General features: G+C 38.0%; 1 protein-coding gene across 2 annotated transcripts in view; it reads right to left on the bottom strand.

Moving 5' to 3' along the window:
• Window positions 1–24,590, bottom strand: part of PRKN (parkin RBR E3 ubiquitin protein ligase) — a 788,033-nt gene that overhangs the window by 121,128 nt on the left and 642,315 nt on the right. For both annotated transcript variants that reach the window (XM_075036090.1, XM_075036089.1), the window contains one exon: window positions 8,948–9,009. In XM_075036090.1, coding sequence (XP_074892191.1) covers window positions 8,948–9,009 — 62 coding nt within the window. The remainder of the gene's footprint in view (window positions 1–8,947; window positions 9,010–24,590) is intronic.

Genomic DNA, 24,590 nt, shown 5'->3' on the forward strand with positions numbered 1-24,590 from the left:
CCAATTGACCCAAATCTATAGTTTTCATGGAATAAAATTTTGAGTGGAAAAAATTCCCAGCTCTACTTATGATATTTCAACCATATCATAAAGTTTGTTCATGCAATCTTTGCTCAAAAAGAGTTGTCAGGGCCTTTAGAAATATTTTTATAAATGATTATTAATTATAGTATGACATAGACACGGAGGCTGGATAATTGTAACCATTTGTTCTGTGCTCCCCACTTTCCAGATTGGGATGGTTTTCCTTGCGTCTTAGAACGCTACCAGGTTTTCAACCAGTGGAAGTCCAATCATCTGATGTTGTAAATCAAGGGTAATATGAATGAAATCATTGAGCTGACACAGGAATAAAACAGGTTTAACTATGGATTGCAGTCTTTTCAGTTACACTGAGATTCAGATACTAAGACAAAACTGAAATGCATCTGGATGCAAAAAACTCTTGCAAAATACACTTTGTGAACACAGTGATTCCTCGACGTGTTTTTTAATTTGCAAGTTATGCTTCAATATTATAGAATCATAGAATGGTTTGGGTTGGAAGGGACCTTAAAAGATCATCTATTCCAACGTCCCCTGCCACAGCACATGTGCCTAATGCTATTCTAATTTTGCTTTTACACTTTGGGCACAGTTTTCTTTATTTTTCCCTTTTTTCCTCACACCTAAAAGCATCTGCTCAGTAGTAGCCTCGCAGGGAACTTTGGACAAAAGTTTAGCAGTAGATGTAAAGCCAAAATTTCTAATCTCTGAAAGGTAATTCAATTACTTGTTTCTTTTAACTGCATGTAACGGTCTCAGAGGAAAGAAAATCTACTTTCTGGAGTCAGATTGTTTTTACTGCTCCTATAAATCAAATAACCATCTGTGTGTTTCAAAATTAGATTGTGGAGGCTGTTAGTCCATAATGTAGACTAAGCACTTTATTTATACGTGTTATACACATACAAAAAAAAAAAAGAAAAAAAAGAATTAGTTCCATAATTTAATTAGGCAACTTCAAGTACAAACCTCTTAGTACTCATCGGACTAGTAAAAATACTTACAAAAGTGTCATCTAAAGTATAGATTAAAAAAAGATGGACTGACATGGCTCTCTATGGTGCACCCTTACTTTATTTTTCTTGAGTTACTGGGCTCCTCTGCTGGCCAGTGGTAGGAGAGGAAGAGCAAGTTCAGAGCATCAGCTCCTTCTTGTTCCCACAGGAGCATCACAAAGGAGGCCAGAAAGAGAACCACCTTCTAGAGGGCTGGAATTTGCCTGATTTGGAGAGTCATGGAAAATTGGGTAAGGCAGTCTCAAGAAAATATTTAGATAAGAAACCCCTGACTGGACCAATGCAACACAGTTCACGGATGAAATTAAAGTGGAAAAGAGAGGGGGAAAGAAAGGAAAGACTGCAGTTTGCAGAATGATATGAAAGAAAGCACAAGGTGAGGAGTATGAAAATAGAAAATAGAGAGGACACTGGAGCAGGTTGTATTGGAAATCAAACTGAATATATGAGAGGCAATAGGACGCAATGAAGAAAGTGTACGAAGCACAGTGTATGGCTTGGCACTCTATTTACAAACTATTGGAAGTTTGTGATCTTCCAGCAGGTATTTGTGGGATCAGTCTGAATAGACTGAATGCTGGAGATAAACATCCAGTTCCTTCTGACCCTTGCGGAGCTCGAATCCACATTCATTTCTCCCCTGCAAGTAACAACCACCAAGGCTCTAACTGATGCAAGGAAACCTTTTCAGTTGATGCTGTTGCAAACTGTGCAACTGAGATTCACTGAAGTAGATACTGGCTCCCAGGAATTCCAATTCTCAGGTCACGAGAATGAATACATATTCCATCAGACCAAAGTCATCCAAGGGATGGAAGAAGTCCCATCTTCTACATCCACCTGAGACTCTGAACACTGGGGTTCAAATCTTCTCTCTGAATTTAATAAAAGCTGGATGGAAGACAATTCCTCTATTTTAAGGAGCACTCAAGTTTTTCATTGATAGTTATTACAGACAAGTAAACAAATGGAAATTTGGGTCCTACACAAAATGACATATATTTTGGTTTTGACAGGAAAAAAATATACTTTCTCCCCATTTTTTATTTCAGCTCTTGAACCAAAAATAAATTACTTTTACTTGTCTAGTGCACAGACAACAAGTTAAAAAAGGAGTAAGAAAGTAGAGATACGCTGCCTATGACAAGAACTCAGAATAAAGTTCTGATAATTTGGGAGAGACAAAGCTGAGGAACTCACATGGATTCCAATTACCTCTGAAGTGGGGGAAGAAGGTGGTTAGGAGACATTCAAAGCAGATATAGTGCAGGAAGAAAAGAGATGCACATCACTGGTCATATAAAATTGCAAGACTGTAAAGTTCGTCGGGTAGTTCCAGCTATAAAAAAAAGGTGGTGTAAAGAGGATCAGGAGTTAAATGCAGTAGCTCAATTTTAGAGAGAGACTGATGGCATGGTGATAACAAATCCAAAAGGTGAGCCAAATGAGATGGATAGAAATCAGATATTAAACAGAAAAATGGAAGAAACCGAGAGATGCATGTAGGTATCACTCACATTGAGCAGCAGCTGAAGCCAGGAGGCTGGGTAGGAAAGCACAGAGCTGTAAGGAAGTATACTTGTAAAGATACATATTTGAGAATACTAACAAAATAGCTTTGGTTTAGTAATTACGAACTGGAGAAATTATTCACTGAAAATTTATTCTTTTTTTTTAACTGCATGTGAATTATCAAGAGGTAACTGGCATTTTTTCCAAGTGTAGTTATCAAAAAATCTTGACGCACAAATACTTCAGAAGCACTTTGTTGATCATATTTGACAGTTTCCTGCACTAAACACAGCTGATTAATTAGAATTGTCACATGACATTACTTTTGCCTGAACGGGTAAATATATATCAATTAGTTTAAGACTGACTTTACATTAATATTCTGTAGCATATACTTGAAAAAAAATTCCTCTAGCGGGTATTGCAAGCAAAAAAAAAAATTTAAAAAATCAAAAGGACATTTCCCTTGCCACACACATATATTGTATACAAATTCCTTTAAAACCTCAATTAATGTTAAATGATTTCTGCCCACAATATGTTTTTTTTAATACTAGATTTCCGTATCTCCTAAAGTTACAGCTCACAGTAAAACCTAGCACAAGCCCACACCATCGTTGAACAGCATGGGGATGTGCATCTGCAGATTCTCAAAACGGGATATTCCTTTGCATGAGTTTTCCCCAACTGGCAAGGAAATGGGGGGGGGGGGGGGGGAAGAAAAGGAGAGCCCCCATTCAGGCTTGCTCAGATTCCAGGGATGTAAACGCCCACAACATTTCTAAAGAAAAAGTGAGCAGTGATATGAGTTGCAGTAGCAGCTGATAGGAGAGATCTGTTAAAATTGATCATTACCCTGTCAAAATATCAAGAAACTGGCCAATACATTCTGCAAAGTTGTCAGAGCAGATGATATAGCAGAGAAGCACAGCTATACATTACTTAGCAGCTTCTTTCCCTGCCACTAGCGTGTCATCTGCTTCTTCTGTGCTGTGACCTGTTGGGGGCACTCAGGTATAGCAGCAGTTTGCTTGCTCTTGAGTTATTTGTTTTCCCTTCCAGCCTTCAGATGTAGCTGCTATTTTATTCATGAATCACAATATTCCATTTAAACAATTAAACAAGACTTTTTTTTATCACTTTGGGGAGAAGAGGCAACTTTCTCAGAGAGTCATTAGGGAGACTCCATAACAGTTCACTGCAAGTCATCTTGCTATGTTGGTGTATTGTAGTGTTTAGGTCTGAATTGAAGTGTTCTCTCTGCTGTCTCTGGCACTGGGTTGTTGAATTACCTGCCTTCCACTGCATTTGGACAGAGCCCATATTTAGTGCATCTTTAACATATTTTTGTAAGCAGCTTGCACTATCACCACTTGTAGAACCATTTGCATTTACTTGCAGAGACAGCCAGCCTGACAGGGTAAATGACTACTGCAGGAGAGTAACTTTCTTATACTGTGCTATTTTTCAATAGCTCCCCAGTTAATAAATCTTTCATCCCAATCCTGAGTGTATCTCAGGTACTTAGGAAGTGAAGCACTTAGCCAGCAGGTTGGACTGCATCCGTTATGCTAGGGGAAAAGGATGGATTATGAACAGTGGGATCAAATTGCAAGTAAAAGTTCAACAGAACCAAGGACAGTTAGAAAGCTTCAGGTTTTACCCTTCCTGGGGCTGTGTGTCCAGAAGACTCTCTTTGCCTTGTACAGACCTTTGTGGACTGGGAGAATCTGTGAAAAGGAGGTCTAAAACAAACCAGCCAAAGCTGCTTTTGGAGACATTTCTAGGTCAGATTCTCTGGCACCTTCTCAAAGTGTTGAGTATCAAGTGGGGTAGCAATCTGTTGCTAAATCTACTGTGTTGCATATTAAGCCAATTACTCTGGATGCTGGTTTTATGTGATAAGTTAGGTATCCATGATGCATATCATGTACCAGGGAAGCTTGTACTCTTCTATTTCAACACACAGACTATGATCACCTCTTTCCATAAAGTCTAAAAACAATTCCCTCTTTAAAAACTATCTTGTTGCCACCAACTAAACCTTAAAAGATAGACTGTCCAGCTAGAATGAATTTCCCATCATGTGATTCCTGAGGGCATAAAAGGCATGGGAGTTTTACATGTCCAGGAGACTACCAAGAAGTTTGACTATTTGGACAACTGTTTTATTATTACAGAACTCCTTTTAGGAAATATTAGATTAATCAGCAACTTTTCACGCTTCAAGTTAAAACACAGAGCCTTTTGTTCTCAGCATTAGTTTTCCTTCAGTGCTTACATTTAGATAAAGAAACATTTTATTTGGATAGACAGATAGACAGGCAGACACATGTTTTCAAGGGGTTTGATCCTGCAAGCCGCTCAAAACCTTTCTCTCTTAAGGACAGCAACAAAAATTATATATGGTCAGTATTTACAGGAAACAAATACTCGATGAACAAAAGGTAGAGACCAGGGTTTTGTATTAGGAACAGTTGCTTGATTTTAATTTGACTGAAATTTGGTTGATAAAGGTAAGAGAGTTGACAAAGCAGACTTCTTTAAGGCATCTGTCTTGCTACCACCTGGTCTTTTGATTAAGCATCTTGAGTGATACAAAATTGACATGCCATATATAAGAGGGTGAAAACTCAGCTTAGACATCTGGCATGTCTAAAATACAATGGTAAATAGGAAATAGTTATTAAGCAGGTGTGTTTCCAAAAAGGTCCTGAAGGTATTGATTCTTGGCCTTATGCCACCTAAAATTTTTATCAATAACTTGGAAGAAAACCAAGAACATAGAACATCGGTAATAAAGCTTGTAACAATTTGAGATGAGGAAGAAATGAACATGTAACATGGATGGCTAAGTTCATGCTACAGGCATATCTGAACTGTTGGTAAACTGGGTTTAAGCAAACAACTTACTTTTCAGACAGTCATATGTGAAGTTAATTTTCTAGGAACAAAATATTACTCACAATTGCAGAATGGAATTTCTGTCTGGGAAGCAGTGTGATGGATCATGAGCTGAATCTGAGCTGTGTCCATCCACCTCCAAAAGCACTAGGGCACTTCTTAGATGAATAAATAGAAATCTCTGGAAGGACAATTATATTTCTTATTGGGCAGCCACTGGTTTAACTGGAACCCACAAGTTCTGGTGGGAATGCCCACTTCAAACTGAAAGGTTCTTTCATTCTGTCTGAGACATATTTAGCTGCCCACCTGACAAACAGACTCCCTTTTGCAATTTTTTTAGTCCCGTTTCAGAAGTATGGTGGCTTTTTCTGAGTTGTATTCATAGGTTGAAGTAATTTTTTAGGATGATGATCACCTATTGCCTTGTGACAGGACAAAGGGAATTGGAAATGTAAAGGATCTGGGCACTGAGGAATGGGAGATACACAATATGGGGAGCATACTGGGGTGCTGGTAGAGTGGTGGAAAGAAAAGAGGCTGGGATTTTTTTTTCTTTCACTACTGACAAGTATAATAGGATCTAATGTCTGCAAGTGATTTGTAAACAAAGAATGGATGTTTTTCTAGGCAATATACTCCAGTTTAAACAAGACTTAATCCAAGAAAGTCATGTTATGTGTATTCTAAAGGAGATCAGAACAGATTATCACAATATTCCATTCTGCTTTTATAATCTGGCCTTGAATACATAAGCATTTTAAAAATAAATCAAGATTGGACATGAAGCAGTAACATGCCCCTATTATTCTTTGACTGTTGCTTGGAGTGGAAGAAAATATATGTTGGTTGATAACACTGAAATTGTAAGCAGTCTGAATAAAACAGTGTTATAATTAGTTATGATTTTTTTCTATCTAGTATGCATGCTAACAGAAAAAGACACACTTTAGATCTTTTTAAAAAGCAACTACATACATAAATAAATATAAGAAATAATTAGATAGCCATGTGAATAAGGACTTGGCCTGAAATTCCTTTCTTCATTTAGATGTATTTAATTTTTTTTACCTTGGTTTTGCAGCAATTTCTCCCTAACTGTCGAAGAGTGTGCTAACTTCAAGCAAGAGATACTGTGGTCATCAGTAGATTCATGATAATAATGCTTTTGTAGGGACAGAATATACTTGCAGTATTCTTTGTACTTGTATGGGCTTATGGAATAATTCAAGCCTCATGGCAATATTCACTACTTGCAAAGACGTTAATTGAGACTGTAATGACAACCACTGTATCCAAATAACCCATTAGTGTAGCCAGTTTCAGAGAAAGGCAAATGTTTATAGATCAGACCCATTCCGCAAAATAACTTTCCATCTGCGTAGTTTTATGCTCCTAATGCATGATGACAAAAATTTCTCATCTGTTTAGGTGTATTCAATACAAAGAGGAGCAGTTTCATTATGGAAGTTTGAAAGAATACCAAAAATATTCCAAGTGACAAAAATACTGTATTTATTTGACTAGCAAGGCTTTCCTCATCAAACTCCTTGTACTCTCTTCAAGACTTCTCTTATTATTGGACAGAAATTAATTATCTTTTCTTTTGCAGTTCCTCACGGTTTACATCATCCCACTTCTGAAGTCTGTATATGATCATATAATTTAATACTCTCTTAGTGCAAAGGATAGCTGAGTGGAACAGAGAAAGAAAATATTAAGATTATATAAACAATCTTAAATCTGACATTTCCTAATGTCTGAATTTTCATAGGCACTCTTAACTCTTTTAGCCTTCATTTTCATGTCTACCACCTCCTTTTCTAAAAAGCGAAACAGAAAAAAAAAAAAGTCCATCAATTAAATTCTATTGCTCTGCCAGTGGGCATTAGCAAGGCTGAGGTTTACAGCTCCATTCCCAGAGGCCTGCCAATGGAGCTATCAAAGTCTGTCTGGTTCAGCCCTCTCCCACATACTCACAGTCTCTTGGTTTAGCTGTTCCCTACTTTTCCTTCAAAACTCTCCTTTTGTCCCACTCCTCGTACTCTGCTTAGCTTCACCTCCTCGTGCAGCTCATTAAGGGCAGACCTAACTTTATTTACCAGTCTCTTTAGCAAGTTTCTGTATTTGGTCATTCCCTGCCAGTCCTTGGTCCCAGCTCCTTGTCAGACCCTTCTCCCTGCCATTCTGGTTTTTACTCCTACCCTCTTCCACCAGCCGGCCCCATCTCTCCAGCGTCCCCAAGCTTCATCTCACTCTGCCCTCCATTTGTCACCTGGCTCTAACCAGTCTCTTGGCCCCATCAATCCTGGTCATAATTTCTTTTATCTCCTCTTCCTAAGTCCTCAGTCTCACCACATTCCTCTTTCCAGTAACTCCTTTGGCCTAGTCTGTTTTCTGTCTCTCTTTCCATTCCTGTCAGACACCCCCCCCCCACACACACTCCCCTTCATGCTGCCTTCTTGCTGAGGAAAAGCTGAGTCCCCAAGGAATTTGGTTTTTTACTTTCTATAACAACTGAAGTGGGGGGCTGGTGGAGGAAAACTGGAAGTCTAGAAAATGTACCAGCACGCCTAACTGAAATAAAAAAAGGGAGGGTGACAGGGGAAGGAGAAGCAACAAGGTGTTCTTGACAATATAATCTGATCTAAAAAGTAAGAAACCAGACTTTGAATTAACATTTCAGGAGCTGCCTCTACCTCTGTCACAGCCCTCATATAACCTTGTGCAAGCCCCTTGGTTCCAGGTTCATTAAAAGACACGGATATTCTTATGTACAAAACAGTAATGCTGAGGTGTCAGGCCCTCGGTCCCTAGTACCTGCAACTCTTTGTCAGGCAGTTAGGCTTTAAAACCAGTACATTAGGAGAGATACTTCAAAGACGACTTGAATTTCAGAAGCATTGAGCATTTCAATTCAACTTGTCTCTCAAAGTTTAAGGCCATGTTCTCAGTATCTCTGTACGTTAATTTCACTGTTGACAAAATAATAACTATGACCACCTTGTAAGCGTTGTAAAGCATACTTCAGTTACGCTTTCCTAAGATCCCTCTACAGAAATAGTTTTCTGAGTGCAAAGCACAGCTATAATTATGAATGAGAAACACACTTTTAAGAATGGAAAAAGGCCACAGAAAGAGATGGATAATATCATGAGTAGCTGTAAGTATCAATCCCTTAGTCAGATTGTTGGTCTATCTGCTGTTTTAGAGAGCCTGTTTACTGCTGCAGTCGAACGCCAAAGAGCTGTGGCAGATAGCAGATGTACCAATTAATAGCCTGTCAAAGCTGATGGATAGAATGAAAAAAAAAACAACCTCACATATATCTCCTGTGTGTTTTTTCCCCCCACATTTCAGGTCATTGGGGGTCACGAGATACACTCTGCCTCCCTGGAGAGAGAGGAAACTGTCTCATTAGCGTCTATCTTTCATGACATTAAGATGCTGCCTTTGAGATGCTAACTCACCTGTTCTTCTCCCAGAATCCTGAAGTGATGAAGCTCTTTAATCAAGGAGTCTGGACAGCCAGCTGTTGGAAAGAAACAAAAATAGGCATTTTAGAGCTTCCTGTCAGTGCAGTTTCAGCATAAGATACATAGATTGAGAGAGGATAGAATATACAGATTACCTTAGACAAAGAAGATTAGAAAGATTAGCCACGGTTCTGTGGGTACCAGAATGCTGAAAACCACCTATCAAATAATCTTTCCACATTTCCAAGCATGCTACCAAGAATGCTTAGAAAGGTTATATTCCGAATATTTTAGCCCTTTCCCCAAAGGACTACAAACAAAAGCAAGATGAAAAGGGCAGCACTGTCTGCCAGATACCGCCAGCCCCTTAGTGTAAGCCAAAAAGCCTGTTAAAAGAGGATCTCACATCAAAACCTTGGAGCTGGCCACAGCTGAGTTCTGATTCACACACCAGGTTTGGACTAATTTCTAAGCATAATACAGGCTTTCCCCGATTCCCTGAAGGATTTCATAAGCACCACAGATCACTTTAATTTTGGCTGTCACAAATATAACCCATTTCACAAATATGTAGTTGTCACCCACAGGTGTAATACACAAACAAACTATGCAAGCAGGGAAGCGATTTGCCAGAACTTTGCAATCATATTAATGTTCAATTGCTAGAGACATTCACATCTGTACTAGCCAGTAAGAAAGAATATGTCTTGCTAGATGCCATGCATTTTACTGACCTGTTCAGACCATGATTACCTTCCTGGCGATGAAATCTAAGGCTGCTACTCACCTTTGTACACTACCAGACTAATTGGCAAGGGATAAAAGTACAGACTGTGAAAGCAATCTGGGCTTTATTCTTCTCACCATAAATTGAAGCATCTGCTTGTGAACAGAGAAAATTCCTTAAAAGGAATTAAGAGCATAGTTCTCCCCAGAACATGGGAGGAACTACGGTTTTTATCAACCTGCATTTCTGCTGATGCAACTACAAATAGTTACCTCTCATTCTTAATGACTGCCATTAAAAGGATGGCAAATGAATTTGGAGACAGTAGTCAGGAAATCTCCATCAGCACTGTGGCTTCACTCAAAGCCAATGAGGCATGGCCTACACTCACAACTTCTGTTGGCATAGCTGTCTTAGGGATACAAAGGGAAAAGCCTTTATACTTGCAGGGAACATAATCCAAAAAAAGGCAAAAATTATACTAGCACAAGTCTTCTACTGGTATAACTGTTTCTACTTACAGAACTTATTTAAATGATATTCAAATCAGCTTCTTGCTGGTAAATGCTTTATCTCCATTCAGGGGAGGTACAGGTAGAGAATGCACCATCAACGCAACTTCATCAGCAAACCCTTTTATATGTAGCCAAGGTTTAAGGTGGCCAAGGTTTAAGCATTTGGTAAGAATTATCTATTATTGGCTTGTCTCTTATTAAATATTACTATTTCTTCCCATTTAATAAAACCTATGATATTCTTCTAGGCTTCTTTCCATCTACCTCTTCCCTCCTCTAGCACACAAGGATTTTCATATATTTGAATGTGTGAATTTTAGCTCCGAGTGATTCTTAATGGGTTTTTATTCTCCCCAACTTCTAGGACCACAACCCCTGTATCCCCTTTAATTTTCTCTCCTCACTACCCCTATGCTTAGGCTCTCACTGTTTATTCTGTTTCTTGTTCTCAATGCACTTTACGTTGTCCTTACTACTTCCACCACAGAATCACTGCTACACAGCATTTTTCTGTCCATTTTCACTGGGATTTACATCTCCATCTTCCAGCTCATCCAAACCCTGAATGTATCAACTCTGTCTCACTAACTTCTTGACCTGAGGCCTGACTTGTAGTCCAGAGCTGTTGACTTCTCTGTGTTTCAGATCAGAACTCACTGCATAAAACACGGTTCCTCTCTCTTACCCTCAAGCCCTTATGTAATTATTAACTTTTTTCCACATAAAATTTTCCCTGAAAATATCTGCATTGATTGTACACTGCCATAGGAATTTCTAGAGGATAATTATGATTTCATGTAATACTGCATGTTAATCTTTGACAGATGTTAGCTTTGTAACACCAACTAAACTGCTTTCTGCTTGTCTCTGCTTTTTGCAGTCTTTACAGTTTCTTCTTCAACCAATCATTTCTTTCTTCCCTCTTATCCTTTCCAATTTATTATTGACTAAATCCCTTAAGATGGGAAAGTTTCCTTTTTCTTGCTTAGCAAGAACTTTTTCTCTTTCAATTCTCCCTGAAATCATATTTCCTGAATGCCTATTTCTCCCAGAAATCCATCCCATTCTGCCCTCATGCATAATTTATATTATCTCCCTTAGGTGAACTGCTTACATGCATCCTCTCTTTCTTCCATGTTAGAGACTATAAGCACTTCGGAACCAAGGATCTTTGTTTGCAAAAAAATGCGTAAAAGTATGAAGATATACAGAGACATTTATATAAACATGTATAAGTTTAAGTGTTACTAGTTGTCCACTGCTGCATCCTCTTCCTAATAAAATATTTTGTATAGCCTATTTTTCAGAGACTTGCCCAATCTAGTTTTCAATCTTTTCATAGTCCAGACTTTCACTGGATCTTGAAAGCTGGTTATACAAGAGATCCTGAAGTTACTAGCAAAAAAGGAGGAGAGAGAGCTTAAAAACCATGTCACTGCTGGCATGATGCTTTCCAGCAACACTGAGTTCAGAAATGTCAAATGTGTGCAATATTGAATTATACTGCTGCCTCTAAGAAGTCCTTTCAGATCTTCACATTGCAAAAGCCGTAATTTGAGGAAAAATGGAAATAAAGAAGAAACATGGAACACAAAAAAGAACCAAGATCAAAATGTCTTCCTTTCTTTTTGGATATTTCTGGATGTATTCCTGATATTTCCTATTTCTACTTTAATTTCTTCTGTTCTGTAAGCAGACCTTTGTAAAACATGCTCCAATGCTGTGACCCCTTTTTACCAAGTATCTGGGAGTTTTGAAAAAGTCTTGGATGATGTTAAATTGCTGCACTGTGACTAGAGAGAAAGGCTACAGACAAATAACCATTCTATACATAAGAAGAAAAGAGATTAAAAAATACCTATTCTGCTGAAAAGCATTAAGAACTATTTGTCATCTCACTCACAAAACTGCCCATATATCCATCAACATATTCATGTATACACAAACACACATAGTGACTTGAAAATTATTACAAGTTAAACACAGCAGCCAGTGGGTTCACTGGCAAACTCTGCACACCAAATGTTAAAAGAAAAATGTATTTTCTAAGTCTCTGATGTGCAGCTAGCACATGCCACATGAAATAAATAATCTGCACTTTACAGATTTTTGCTATTTTGTGTAGAAAGCTTTGAGGATTAGTTCTTATGCCCTCTGTAGTACAGAAACCCTTATAATCAATGGTCTCAGCAATTACTGAAACTTTCCATTTCCCTCTTCCCAATTATTACTTGAAAAAGTACATGCATGCCAGAAATTTCCACAGATATAAACCAAACCATAGGAATATTAAATAAATCATCAATAACAATTATACATAAGACTGTTAAAAGGTAATGATGCAAAAGCATGGACAATTGCCTTTAACCAGAAGGCAAAACTCAGGACTGAGGACATCTGCAGACTGATAAAATGACAGCTAAATTGTTTATTAGTTCCCTCTTTCAACTCACATTCAAACCTACGTGTTTCATATATTCTTGGCAACAATGACTGTTACAGGTTTTTGCTAACTGTGAAGACAGAGAAAGATGTAAGAAATAAAATTGATGAAAGTCTTTAGTATTTTTATACCACTATTTCCTCTGACATAGCTCCATTGACCTTAAAGCAGTAAGACCCATAAAACGAATGTGGTGTTTTAGGAATGAGCCTACGTCTAAGCAGGAAACAAAGTTATGAAGGGATGATACCCAGTTCAAAGCAACGGCAGCTTTATAAACTCACTGCAAGTAATTGCTTCTATTTAAGCATTTATTACTTAAATTAAATTTAAGCATATTATTTGCTTCTAAATGTTTCATTACTTGTTTGAATAATTTTGTTGTTCCTTGATTCTCATATTGCTTTATTATTTAAGTCCAAATGCTGCACTTATGAATGAAAGGTACATTCAAAGTTACTGAAATTTGCAACTGTAAATTTACATTGTGGTATTCTCTTCATAAAGTTATAAAGATATTTTTAATCCATTCATATAAGTATATGTATCTCCAGGAGAAGAGTAAAGAAGCAAAATTTAGGAAGGACAGTTTAATGTCTCCTAACATCATAAATCCCCTGATTTCAGCTGGCCTGAACACACATTTTCAGCTACACTTGTAATTAAACTATGATTCTAACTACTACCAATTTAATTACCCAAGTCTTCACATATTTTTTCTGAGACAGAATTAGCTTCTGGTTTTGTTTTTGCTTAAAATTATCACTTGGTATGACTTATATTCTCCAGTGAGAAGGCAAAGGAAAAATTAAATCAACCCTTTAATATTGCATAAACTGGCAAAACGAAAGCAAAAAATGACTGCTGTTACAAATACAGTTGACTGAGAACCAATGCAAGTGCCAAGGCCCTGATGGCACGGCCAGCCCCGACTGTCCCTGGCCGGCCCCCCGGGGCTCCCCCACGGCCCAGGACCCCACGTCAGCCCCGGGGCCGTCAGCCCCTGCCCCAGCGATGCCGCAGCAGGGCCGGTCTCCGGCTCCCCACAGCCCTGCCCGGCCATGGGCCCCGCCGAGCCGGGCCCACGTTCAGGCCCGGCCTCGGCCTGTCGCCATCCCCAGGGAGGTGCCCGATGCCCGGGGCTGGGGCTGCCCCGCTGCCCCTGGCTGTCCTGCTCCCGGCTGGGGGTGGGATGGGCCCTGGCTGAATTTTAGCCTCAGAGAATCACACAACGTCTTAATTGACTGCTGTTACAAGCCTATGTATCTCTGCTGTAGGACTGTGTGCTACATCTTCTACCATACGTTTGTAGCATTATTTCCTGCTTTGCATTTTAAATTTCATCTTTCTCCAAATGGTACAGTTGGGTGAGATTCAATTCACTGAATTTAAGCATCTAAATATTGGCTACATAAGTCTAATATATTCACTGCACGCTTCCTTTTTAGTCAATAGAAGGAAATACACACCTTCACAGGGTAATTCCCATCATCTGAGACAGGCCCAAAAAAGATAGCCACTTATCTCCAGTAATTGAGGACTCTAAGGTGACTGGGTAAGATTTACACAAGAAACTTTTAGACTTTTAAGGTTAGATGAGTTTAATTTCACCCAACAGCTGCAATCCCAATCATTTCTGCACATGCTTAACTTTGAGCATGCAAATTTTCCCATCATATTTAGCTCTGTGCAAACTGAGCATTTACATTATGAACACAGTGTAACTTCCATTTCTCTCACTTAAAATTTCTGTCTGCATCAACACTTGTTAATTCTGAAAAGTACATACCCTTTTGTGAGCTCTGAACATAACCATGTAAGAATATCTATCAGTGCCCTTCAAAGGATATCTTTCCACAGTGCATATCTTTCCACAGTGCTAATTGCTAAACCGAGCTTGCAACTGAAAAATGTTTCAAATACATAAGAATAACCACTTCATGCTTAGAAAATTAATGGACGTGTGTCTTTTTTTTTTTTTTTTTCTGATTGACTTGAGTATAGATATGAAAAATGTTCCATATTGAAACAAATAATTCTAAAAGTTTGGAAATGCAGCACTCTAAAGGCAGTACTTGCAATAGAGCAATGATTTTTTATATATATATATATATATAGACAAGTGTACATTGGCCTGCCATGCGTGCACAGCAAGTAATGGTGCCAAGAGAAGCCTGCAGCTCAGAGGTGCTTGTTCTAGCAGGTATCCATCCAGGGCACAGCCAGCCTCTAGCTGCAGTGGGACACAGCAGCTGGGACTCCGGAGGCAAGATACCGTTACTCAGCACAGCCCAGCCCAGACAACTCTGTTGAGTGAGCAGGAATAGCCCAGCCCTGCACTGGGTGTGATAACAACGGGAATGGTAACGGGGTAGCGAGACAAGGGAGTCAGGCTAGACTTTCACACAAAACTTAATACGTTTGAAATCCCGTAATTAGTGTGCATTTGTTTGTTATGTCATTTTCCCAGTCTCTTCCAACGTGTTCAACTAATTGGAATTTTGGTGTAAAAAATACACCTTTCTGCTCTCTTTGTCTCTTCCAGTGAAAAGCAATTCTGTGCTGGTGACAGTGTGGTCACTCTTAGGGGAACTGACAATGATTTCAAAGTATGAAGTGACTTCACTGTGCTTGTGTTAATTAAATGTTTTGATGTTTTGGGTGACTTTTTCTCTTTTTTGACGTTATGTGAACATGAACAAAGACAAAACTAAGGAGACTCTCTGGAATGCAAAAATATTTTATTGAAAAGAGAAAAAGATATTGTGAAGAATATCAAGTATGTAATTTACAGAATATAAGCACATAAGCCTATCCTTGGAATATTGCTTGTGCTTGTGCATTGTGAAATTTGTAGAAATGTTTTCTCGCAGAACCCACAGAAGGGATTATTATAACCATTTTCACAGGGTTTTTTTTACAACCTTCATGAGCAATACTTTTGTAAATAGTAAATTATTGAGGTTTTTTTCTCTGTTGTTACCTAGGTAATTTTCTAATGTAACCAAACTTAAAGCTTCATTAATTTGTAGACATACACAGTGCTTACAGATATCTTCCTTTGTGTAAGAAAGATTTAATTTTTAAAGAAAGGTGATAAAACTGTTCTGTGAATAATTTGCCATCTCAAATCCCAAGCCTTACATCTGCAGGTCTTAAAATGAAGGGGATTCACGTGGGCACACAACTTTATCTGGAAGACCAATTATTGCTAACCATCATTAATCATAAAATAACACATCAGGGTCAAAAACCTCTCATGAAATCAGCTTGTAATCGCTAGGTTTACCTATTGATTTATTATTAACAAAAGGACTTATTTATTTACCTTCTGAATTCTCAATGTTGATTATGCATTCGAGCCACATTTGCAAACTGAAATTCTCTGACCCAATAACTCATACTTCTGCTTCAAATACCTATTTTGATGATCTGTTGTGATTGGGGTAGGTTCAGTCATGGAACATTTTGCCTCAAGAAAGAAAACCAAATGACTTTTTGTTCAACAGATGCACAGTAGTTATTCCCTTGCCTTACCTATAGGTATCAGAACTTTTCTCAGCAAGCGTAATATGTCTTAGCTATAGATCTATTTCAAAATGCTACAAGCAGCATTCAGCCTGTTGGACACACTAAAACATCTGATGATTTATTTTTTGAAAATATACTGTTGACTGTAGTCAGCAGTATATTTACAAATTGGGAGAGAAACCTTTAGTACCCAAATATCTTTACAATTGGTATAAGAAATAACATATCCAGTAAAAACAAAAAAGTAAAAAATTACATGGGGTTCTTTACTTGTACTCATGCCACTTTGATAGCATCAGTTTGCAGATGATATTTTTCTGTACAGTAATCTAGATAAGTAGATAGCAAGGTAAAACAAATATATGCCCCAAAAGACACACATTACAGTGTTTCAATAATATCGATTCCTTTGGAAAAAAAAAAATAAAAGGAGATATTTTCAAAAGCAAGAACTATTGAATTCTGTCCTTTCAAAGTCAGCAGGCAAGTATTTAGACTGAAAAGCTCAGCTCTGCAGTTGGGCAATGCTAAACCAGAGAGCATGACAAGCAATACTTGCATGTGCTTTATGTACCCAGAGGTCAACATGGTGAAGGTCTTTCCTGTAAGTCTTTAAAAGTCTCTCTAAAACCACAAATGGTGGGGCAGTTCTTCAGCTCAAGCAAACTAGCATAGCAACAGTTAAGTCAATGGTGCTTATACATATTCACACTAGCAAAAAACAAAATATAATACTTTGTTAAAAAGACTGTGTGCCAGGAAAGGATATATTTAAATGCATCTTTTTCAAAGCTTAATCTGCAATGAGAAATCTATTTGCTTTTTGAAAAAAAATTCAGAATTGAAATACCATTTTCGCCTGGTTAATACCCCCATCAAACATTATTACGTTCATTTTCTTTTTTCTTGATTGACTTCTGACAGCTGAAGTCAGTAGAAAGACCTATACATTTTTTTGCTATCAAAAAGGCTGCTGAAGCTAGTATTCAAGAAAGTTTCATGAAAGCTTGATCATCAGGACACAATACTTGTCCTGTTCTAACCAGTTACCACAGATGTTAGTTGCCCAACTGAATGGGTTACATTTTTGCTTGTATGTACTTAATTTCAAAATCACCCAAAGACACAAAAGGTATTTTTGCTCTCATGAAGTACTTGTGCAAAAATTCTGCAAAGGGACTGCAATAAAGTTGGGAAAGGATCACATAAAGTTTGCCTGCTGGCAGCAAATAGAGTATCTCAGATTAGAGAAAATTCTGCTGGCCTGGCTTTCTTACATTGCACACAACTCTGGCCTTCACTGTGCTGCTACTCACTGTTTTTTTTAATGATGCTTTAAAGCCAAATGACTAGAAGTAATGAACCATTAGCCATTTTCTACTAGGGTCTTTCTTTTAATCTTTATAACAGAAAATATCAGCAGGAATACTGACCTGCCATTTCAGCTTAGAACCTGCTTCCTTGCTTGCTTTTTGTGTATTTAAAACAATATTTAAACCAGACTTGAACAAATACTGTTTAGTCATATCAGCATTCAAACCCTGAATTGTACTGAGCTGCACAATGCCAGCATGCCACTGCTTGTTATTTTTGGCAGTTTTCTGTATATGCTACACTGCTATGTGACAAACCGTTGAAAGAGTCTGTCAGAGGGGGGAAATTTTCTGAAAAAAAATCAGTATTGCCCAAGAAACTAAGACTTCAGGGTGACCATGCAATAGTGCAAACACATTTGACGGATAGTTTGTACCATCTGGTTGCTCAATATTCCAGTTTAAATTATAGGCCTAAATTCACCCATGCAATTCTCAGTGAAGTCACTGAATACTAAACTCATGCAACAAAACAAAACCCGTGCTGTCTATCTGAAACGAGAAACTGAACTATGACCTTTACTGCTCAAATACAGCAGCTCCAAAAGCAGAAATAGAAAGGAGACTCCCTTCTTTCCATGCAAGTACTGACTTCTGTCAAATTAAAGTAAATTTTACAGAAACAGCATAGTTCCTTTTTTTTTTTTAAATGCTTCTTAATTAACAGAAGTTACTCCTACAGTTTCTTTATAACATCAAAGAGTCAGAAATCAGTAAGTCTAAGGCTCCTAACATAACCAGGTGGTTTTTTTTTTAGTTGAGACACAACAGAGCTGCTCTAAAATTATTTTGGAAGACTCAACACCTTCTGCCATATAAACCTTGATAGTGAAAATCTCATTGCAGGGATCTGGACTGAAAGGAGCTCTTCACTTTCAGTATACTAGTTTTTTAGCTCAATCAGCTCAATTCATGAAAGGTTTTCTCATCTTTTATTCAAAAAGTAGTTGAAATCTCTAAAGCAAACTCTGTTCTCTCAAATTCCCACCTTCATGTTGGCACTGGCCTTTGATGATGATCAGTACCTTTGAGAAGGCAAGTGAGAGGTCAGGAGCTTTCAGCATGTGGTGGAGACTTTGTAGGAAAGGAGATTGTCTTCTCAGGGAAAATCCAACTATCCCTGAATAAAAGTCAACACAAGGCAAAAATAACTATAGAAGAATTTCATTTGCCAGTTACTGAAGGGCAAGTCTTTAAAAGATTGTCATTTCTGAATGCCAGAATTAAGCAGGTGCAATATAGAAAACGCTAAAAGGTTTCTAAGCTGAAATTAAACCAAAGTTCATGGGGCCATTTTGCAGCTGATGGCTTGATAACAGAAGTATATTGTAAAGCCCAAGTACTGAGAAACAGATTTGGAGAGTAAATATTTCTTCTTTTTCCCCTTAAATGTCCAATTAAAGTAACTGTCCTATAATTTGGGGAATGACAGATAGAGACAACAGTTTCAGCAATTCATGTTGCAATAAATTTCCATCTCATTCGTATATTACCAAGTGAGGTTATTACACAGACTGTGTAATGTAGAATAAGCCATTGTACCATCATGAAAGATGTGGCTAGATGTCAGAGAACAAACACAGCTTTCCATCTCTTTAATTACAAAACTAGTGCTCAAGGATATTAAAATGCATTTTTTTAAAGGTTATTTTCTGTCCACAGTACAGGAAAATCAATATGCCAAGCTCAAAAAAAATGTGACAGAAAAACCAAGATGCACACATGTAGGTCTTGCTCTCTTACTCACACATGCATAAGCATGCACAAAATTACTATTGGAGAAAGGAGAATGGCAAAGAATATTCAGTGACCCAGAAACAGTAATGCTTTTCTTCCTACTTTTGCATTCTTTTTTTCCGGGGATATGATGTCATTCTGTATAAACAGTGTATAAAAAATTCTTTTCCTTTAATCTGTGCAGCATTTATAAGACTTCAACATGAGCCTTTCACCGAGAGTTTAGACAAATATTTAAATTGCTACCTAAATGACTCAGACTACAAGGCAAGCCCAGGCTACTCTAAAAATAAATGTTCATGGACAATAAGCCCATCCAACCAAAAGAGAATTTTAAAAAGCCATGGAATATATTATGTCTCACAGAATAGTACAGACATATCTGGATGAGTGGCTATGATTTTCTCTTTTTCATAGGGGCTTTATGACAGAAAACCATTTCCAGGACACTAAAGAATGAAGCAATTGTCTAAAAGTGACCTGAACTCTCATGATGGAGTTGAAATCTTAATTGTTACCTAATTCTACTATTTTTCTTCCTCCTTCCCAGCAGCAGTACATGTATGCATATCTTATTGCTCTCCATGAGGGAACATGGCAAAGTTCCACTTGTGAAATGAGGACAGTTTTGCATTTCACCTTAATCAGATCAAATTAGGGCAGGTGGTAACCCTGCAGGCAACATAATTACGAAAAATGCCTGTGTTCAATACAAACTGTCCTTCCAGTCTTGAGGTCTAGCAGGACATCATAGTACAATCTTTTTACATTTTACTGGCAGCTCAGAACACAGAAGGCCACAGAGGGGGGACTACATACTGCTCTCATTTTCTGTCTGTGCAAATCCAGAGAAATAATACATATGTTCTTTAATATTTACTCTAACACAAGAGGCAGCCTGTTCCTGGGAGTGCCAAAGTTGGTGTGGGATGAAAACTAAAGGTAAATACAGAAGAAAAAGAAACTTACGTCACTCTCTAGTCAGGTCTAATTCTAATAACATTGTGCGAGACAGGCTAATCCTGCATTACAAACAGTGATTCGTGTTTCTACTATAAAAAAACCTGACAGGCAGGCATAAATACAAGAGATCGTGCTGTCTGTTCATCTAACAGAAAAGAATTGGAACGACCTGAGAGGTTCCCCAAAGATAGAGAGTTAAGGCTTTTTCTGACTTTATATTGATATACTGGCCCTATTCTTGAACAGACCATTCGTGATGAATAGCTGGTGAAACACATTTGAAATAAGCTGAAAATTTAATGCAAAATTCTACTCTACATTAAAGGGATAATACAGCCAGGTTCATTTAGAATATTACTTCTCTGAAGACACCCCAAGCACTACAATAACAAATGTTATATCAAAGATGCACTCAGCAACAAATGCAATACGAGTCTCTGCGAGGCGATTTTTCAGTATGTCAGAATTATAATATCACTCCATGGAAACAAATTAAGCAGCACAAGCTTGGCTGTTGGGATCACTTTATTAGCAATGCAGTGTTTTCTCATAAAGAATGCTTTGCTTTGGATCTGTCAATGAACATCAAAGATGGCCTATCCGTTTTTATGGTGCACAACTTATTATTTGCCTATGAAATAAACAAAACACTTTAACATCCGGCTCTCTTTCTGCAACACTTCAAAAAAAATATTGAGAAAAACAAAAAAATTCCTGGTCATTTTTACTGTACAGCTGAAGTCCAGTCCATTGTGGTTTTTTTTTAATCAACAGGGATAACCGCTTTAATCAGGAGGGATAAAACTGGTACACTACTGAACAATTTCTACCTGGTGGAGGAAAATCTCTTTTTAAATAGCCACAGATTTCTGCAAAATACTGAAAAATATTCTGCTCTGGTTAGTCATCATACTGATACACAAATTGCCTTAATTTTGTCCCTTGTGCATAAAAGAGAAAACACAGCTCTTGCTAGGTGGATAGGCCCTTTCAGTGGGTCAGAGAAGGATGCTGTGCTTGCACTGAGGTCCTAAATTTCCAAGGCTGTCACAATTTACCCCAAGCTCAGTGGCTGCACTTGACTAGGAACACAGGGGAAAATGGCTATCCTTTACTGTGTACAGGGCAGAAGAGAACCCCCACAGCTCAGCATTATGCCATCAGACTTATCGGTATGTTGAAGTGAATTAGTGCAAGCAATTTCATGAGATTACGCTAGCAATTTAGTACAGAACAGCTGCCACACCACACTAGAGGATACTCTTTCTAGTCTTTACTTACATGGCCACAAATAACTTCTGAGTTAATCCAGAGCAACAGCATACATCTTTTCTCTTTACCACTTTACACAGAGATATGCTATGCCTTGTAATTAGTTGGTCTTGTCTAAGGTTTTTTTAAACTCACAATAATTCCATTATCACAAGTCCAATATATCTTCATTAAATTAGACACTCTATATGACACTCTTTCTTCTAATATTTGAATTACTTCCCATATCTAGACCATGCACATTTTTTCCCTCAGCTACACTTTTTTCTGTATTCTTTCAACAGTGCAGTGTTTCTAAGCTGTGAGCCTGAAGCCAGAATAGACAGGTATAGGAGCAAATCTCCAACCTTACTACCTGTATATATGAAAGCCTATGGGGTATAGAGTCCAATTGCAGAGGGCTGGGGGGGTACTCATGTTCCCCCCCCGCCTTGGGTACAGGTATTGCTGTATCAATCATCTCCACTCAGGAGAAAAAAAGTCTTTCTGAAAATTTATACCTAGTGGGATCCTAGAGTCACACAGCTTGGCACTATCAATGCTGATGCAGACACTAGAAATCAGGACTAGAACATCTCTGACCTTGATGCTAACACTTAAGCAGGCTGATAAGCCAAGTCAGAACTGGTGTCCCCCCAGGAATCCCCTCTCCCTCCCACACACACAGTCTTCCCCTTGCCCAGCAACGGAGAAACAGAGCTCAGGCATGAGTGTCCTCTGGTTTTTCTTTCCTTTTGCAAAATGGAAAGTCAAGTTATTGAAACTAACTGTAACGTTCAGCCTTTTGTTCTCATGTAATTAAAATGCTCACTTGACTTTTCTTCATTTCAGTAGATCACTGAGTTGCAGTTGTAAAAAATAATAATACTAGGTCTCACTGCACGTATGCTTACGTTTTGACACCATGTTAACTATTTTTTCTGTAGAGTACTTCTGAGCAGTCATTTATATGTTAAGTACTGAACTTTGTATCATTTCTGCCTTTCAATATTTCATTGCTTGCTATGTATTTTCCACTTGTGTCTGTTACGTCATGGATCAGAAATTCATTCCTTCTACTTCTGTCTGGCTCCAGAATACCATCATGCATGAAATTTCAGAGACACTTTTTTTCCTGACTGAGAATTATTGGATATACAGCTATAAAAGCATACATAAAAGCTAAAAGCCCTTAGAATTATTTGAAGGGGAAACAAAACATCCCTTAAGCATCAAATCAGTTGGAAATTCTTCATACTGCTCTTCTGTACCAATTCCTGGAGGATTTGCTTTCTTTGTAGCTCAGCTCCTGTCTGCTTCAGGAAAAAGATCGTCAATTATGATAAATGATTCTGTATGGCAGGATTTAGACTCACGCTACAGAAAACTATATCTAATGAGATTATCTGATTCTTTTTTAAGGATCAATAATTTATTTATAGGCAGGGGCCTCAAAGGTTAATTTCTAGTGCTTTACTCACCAAGCTATCCAGCACTCAAATAACTTGTAGGAGACATACAATCAGAACTGGCTAATCCACATCAGCTTGTTTAAAAAAATTGTCAGATTAACAAATCAATGGTACTTACACACTACAAAATTGGTTTCCACTTAAAAGCTGACTGGATTTGCACAGTTTACATGCAGCATAAATCCTGTTTTCATGTTATTTAGCAGGGATTCTGGGCAAAGTGATTCTCCCCTCTCTTGTCAATTTACAAGACACAAACTGGCCAGCAGAAATCCTATTGCAGTTTGATGGATGTCTATTGAGGGAGACAGGGGAGGAGGAAAAAAAGAGCAAAGCAGGATTTTTGATGTTTGGCTACAGATTGCTGTCACTGATCGTTTTCCTATCTCTGCTTCCACAGCTAACTGTAACTTTCCATTTAGAGAGCTTTTCCTTGCTTTACTGGTTATGCCAGAAGTACGCCTTGCCTAACTTGTGACACGTCAATGCTACATTCATGCAACAACCCATTGGGTGGGGTTGCATGAATATAGCACCAATGGGTGGTACATTCAGGGAGTTTTCACCCATTTTCCCATTTTAATTCTGCTCACACCTGTTGCAGTCATTATAAAAGAGTCAACAGTGTGACTGCCCTCAAGCAGTCTCTGGCATTGAATGCAAAAGTTAACTTTGCTGCAACAAATTCTTCGGTATGTGTATGCACATCTCCTTTCTCTCTCTCTTTTCCCCTTTCTCTCTCTATATTTATTGTTCCCCTTTGAAGGTTGTGGAGCATTATCTAGTTTTATTTTTATTTTTTGTTACTTTTGGAATTTGATGGAGAGTGGTTGCAGGAACACAGCACACTTGAGATCATTAGGACTATATCCTCCTTCACTGGGACAATAACAAATCAAGGTAGCAAACATCTGAGAGGTACAATGAAATTTTTTTGTGCAATGGCCACTGAATTAGAAGAGCTGTGATATAAAACTGATGCAGGTGACGGGTGCTTAATCAACTGAATCTCCAACAACTCTAATAATAGCTTCCTAACTTCTTTCTGTACCTGGAAAATATGATCTGAAGACAAACATAAATATTTGCAATAAAAAATACACCACAGTGACAGTTTGCATTTTTTCAGACTTGTATCTACAGATCCAACTGGACTGAAGTTTAATGCTAACATTTAAAGACAGACTGTGCATAATCTAAGAGGACATGCGACATTTTTATGTTGCAGGCTAGTGCTTTGTGTCTTTGTTGTTCAGGAGAGTCTCATGTAGGAAAGGAAGCTAATGTCAATGACTGTCTCAATATTAAATAGATAAATGAATAAATAGAGACAAAGGAAAACATGATGGAAGTGGCTGAAATAAGTGGCATGTACACAGTACGGTAAACAATTCTGCCAAGCACTGTTCTAATTTGTCCCAATCTACCACAACCAATTACTCCTGCCTCAGAGACTCCTTATCTTAGATTTTCCAAGCCAGCTAGCCTCTATTTCTTGATAAAAAACACAGCAGTATTTCAGAAAATTGCACATTAGATAAAGAAGAAACCCAGTGTTAGAAATAATTGCCTGCATTTTTTTCCCCAGCTGAGCCAATCCTCCATCCAAATAGTTGAAAAAGCTA

This window comes from Buteo buteo, chromosome 9 (assembly GCF_964188355.1).
Source record: "Buteo buteo chromosome 9, bButBut1.hap1.1, whole genome shotgun sequence".
NCBI classification, from domain to species: domain Eukaryota; kingdom Metazoa; phylum Chordata; class Aves; order Accipitriformes; family Accipitridae; genus Buteo; species Buteo buteo.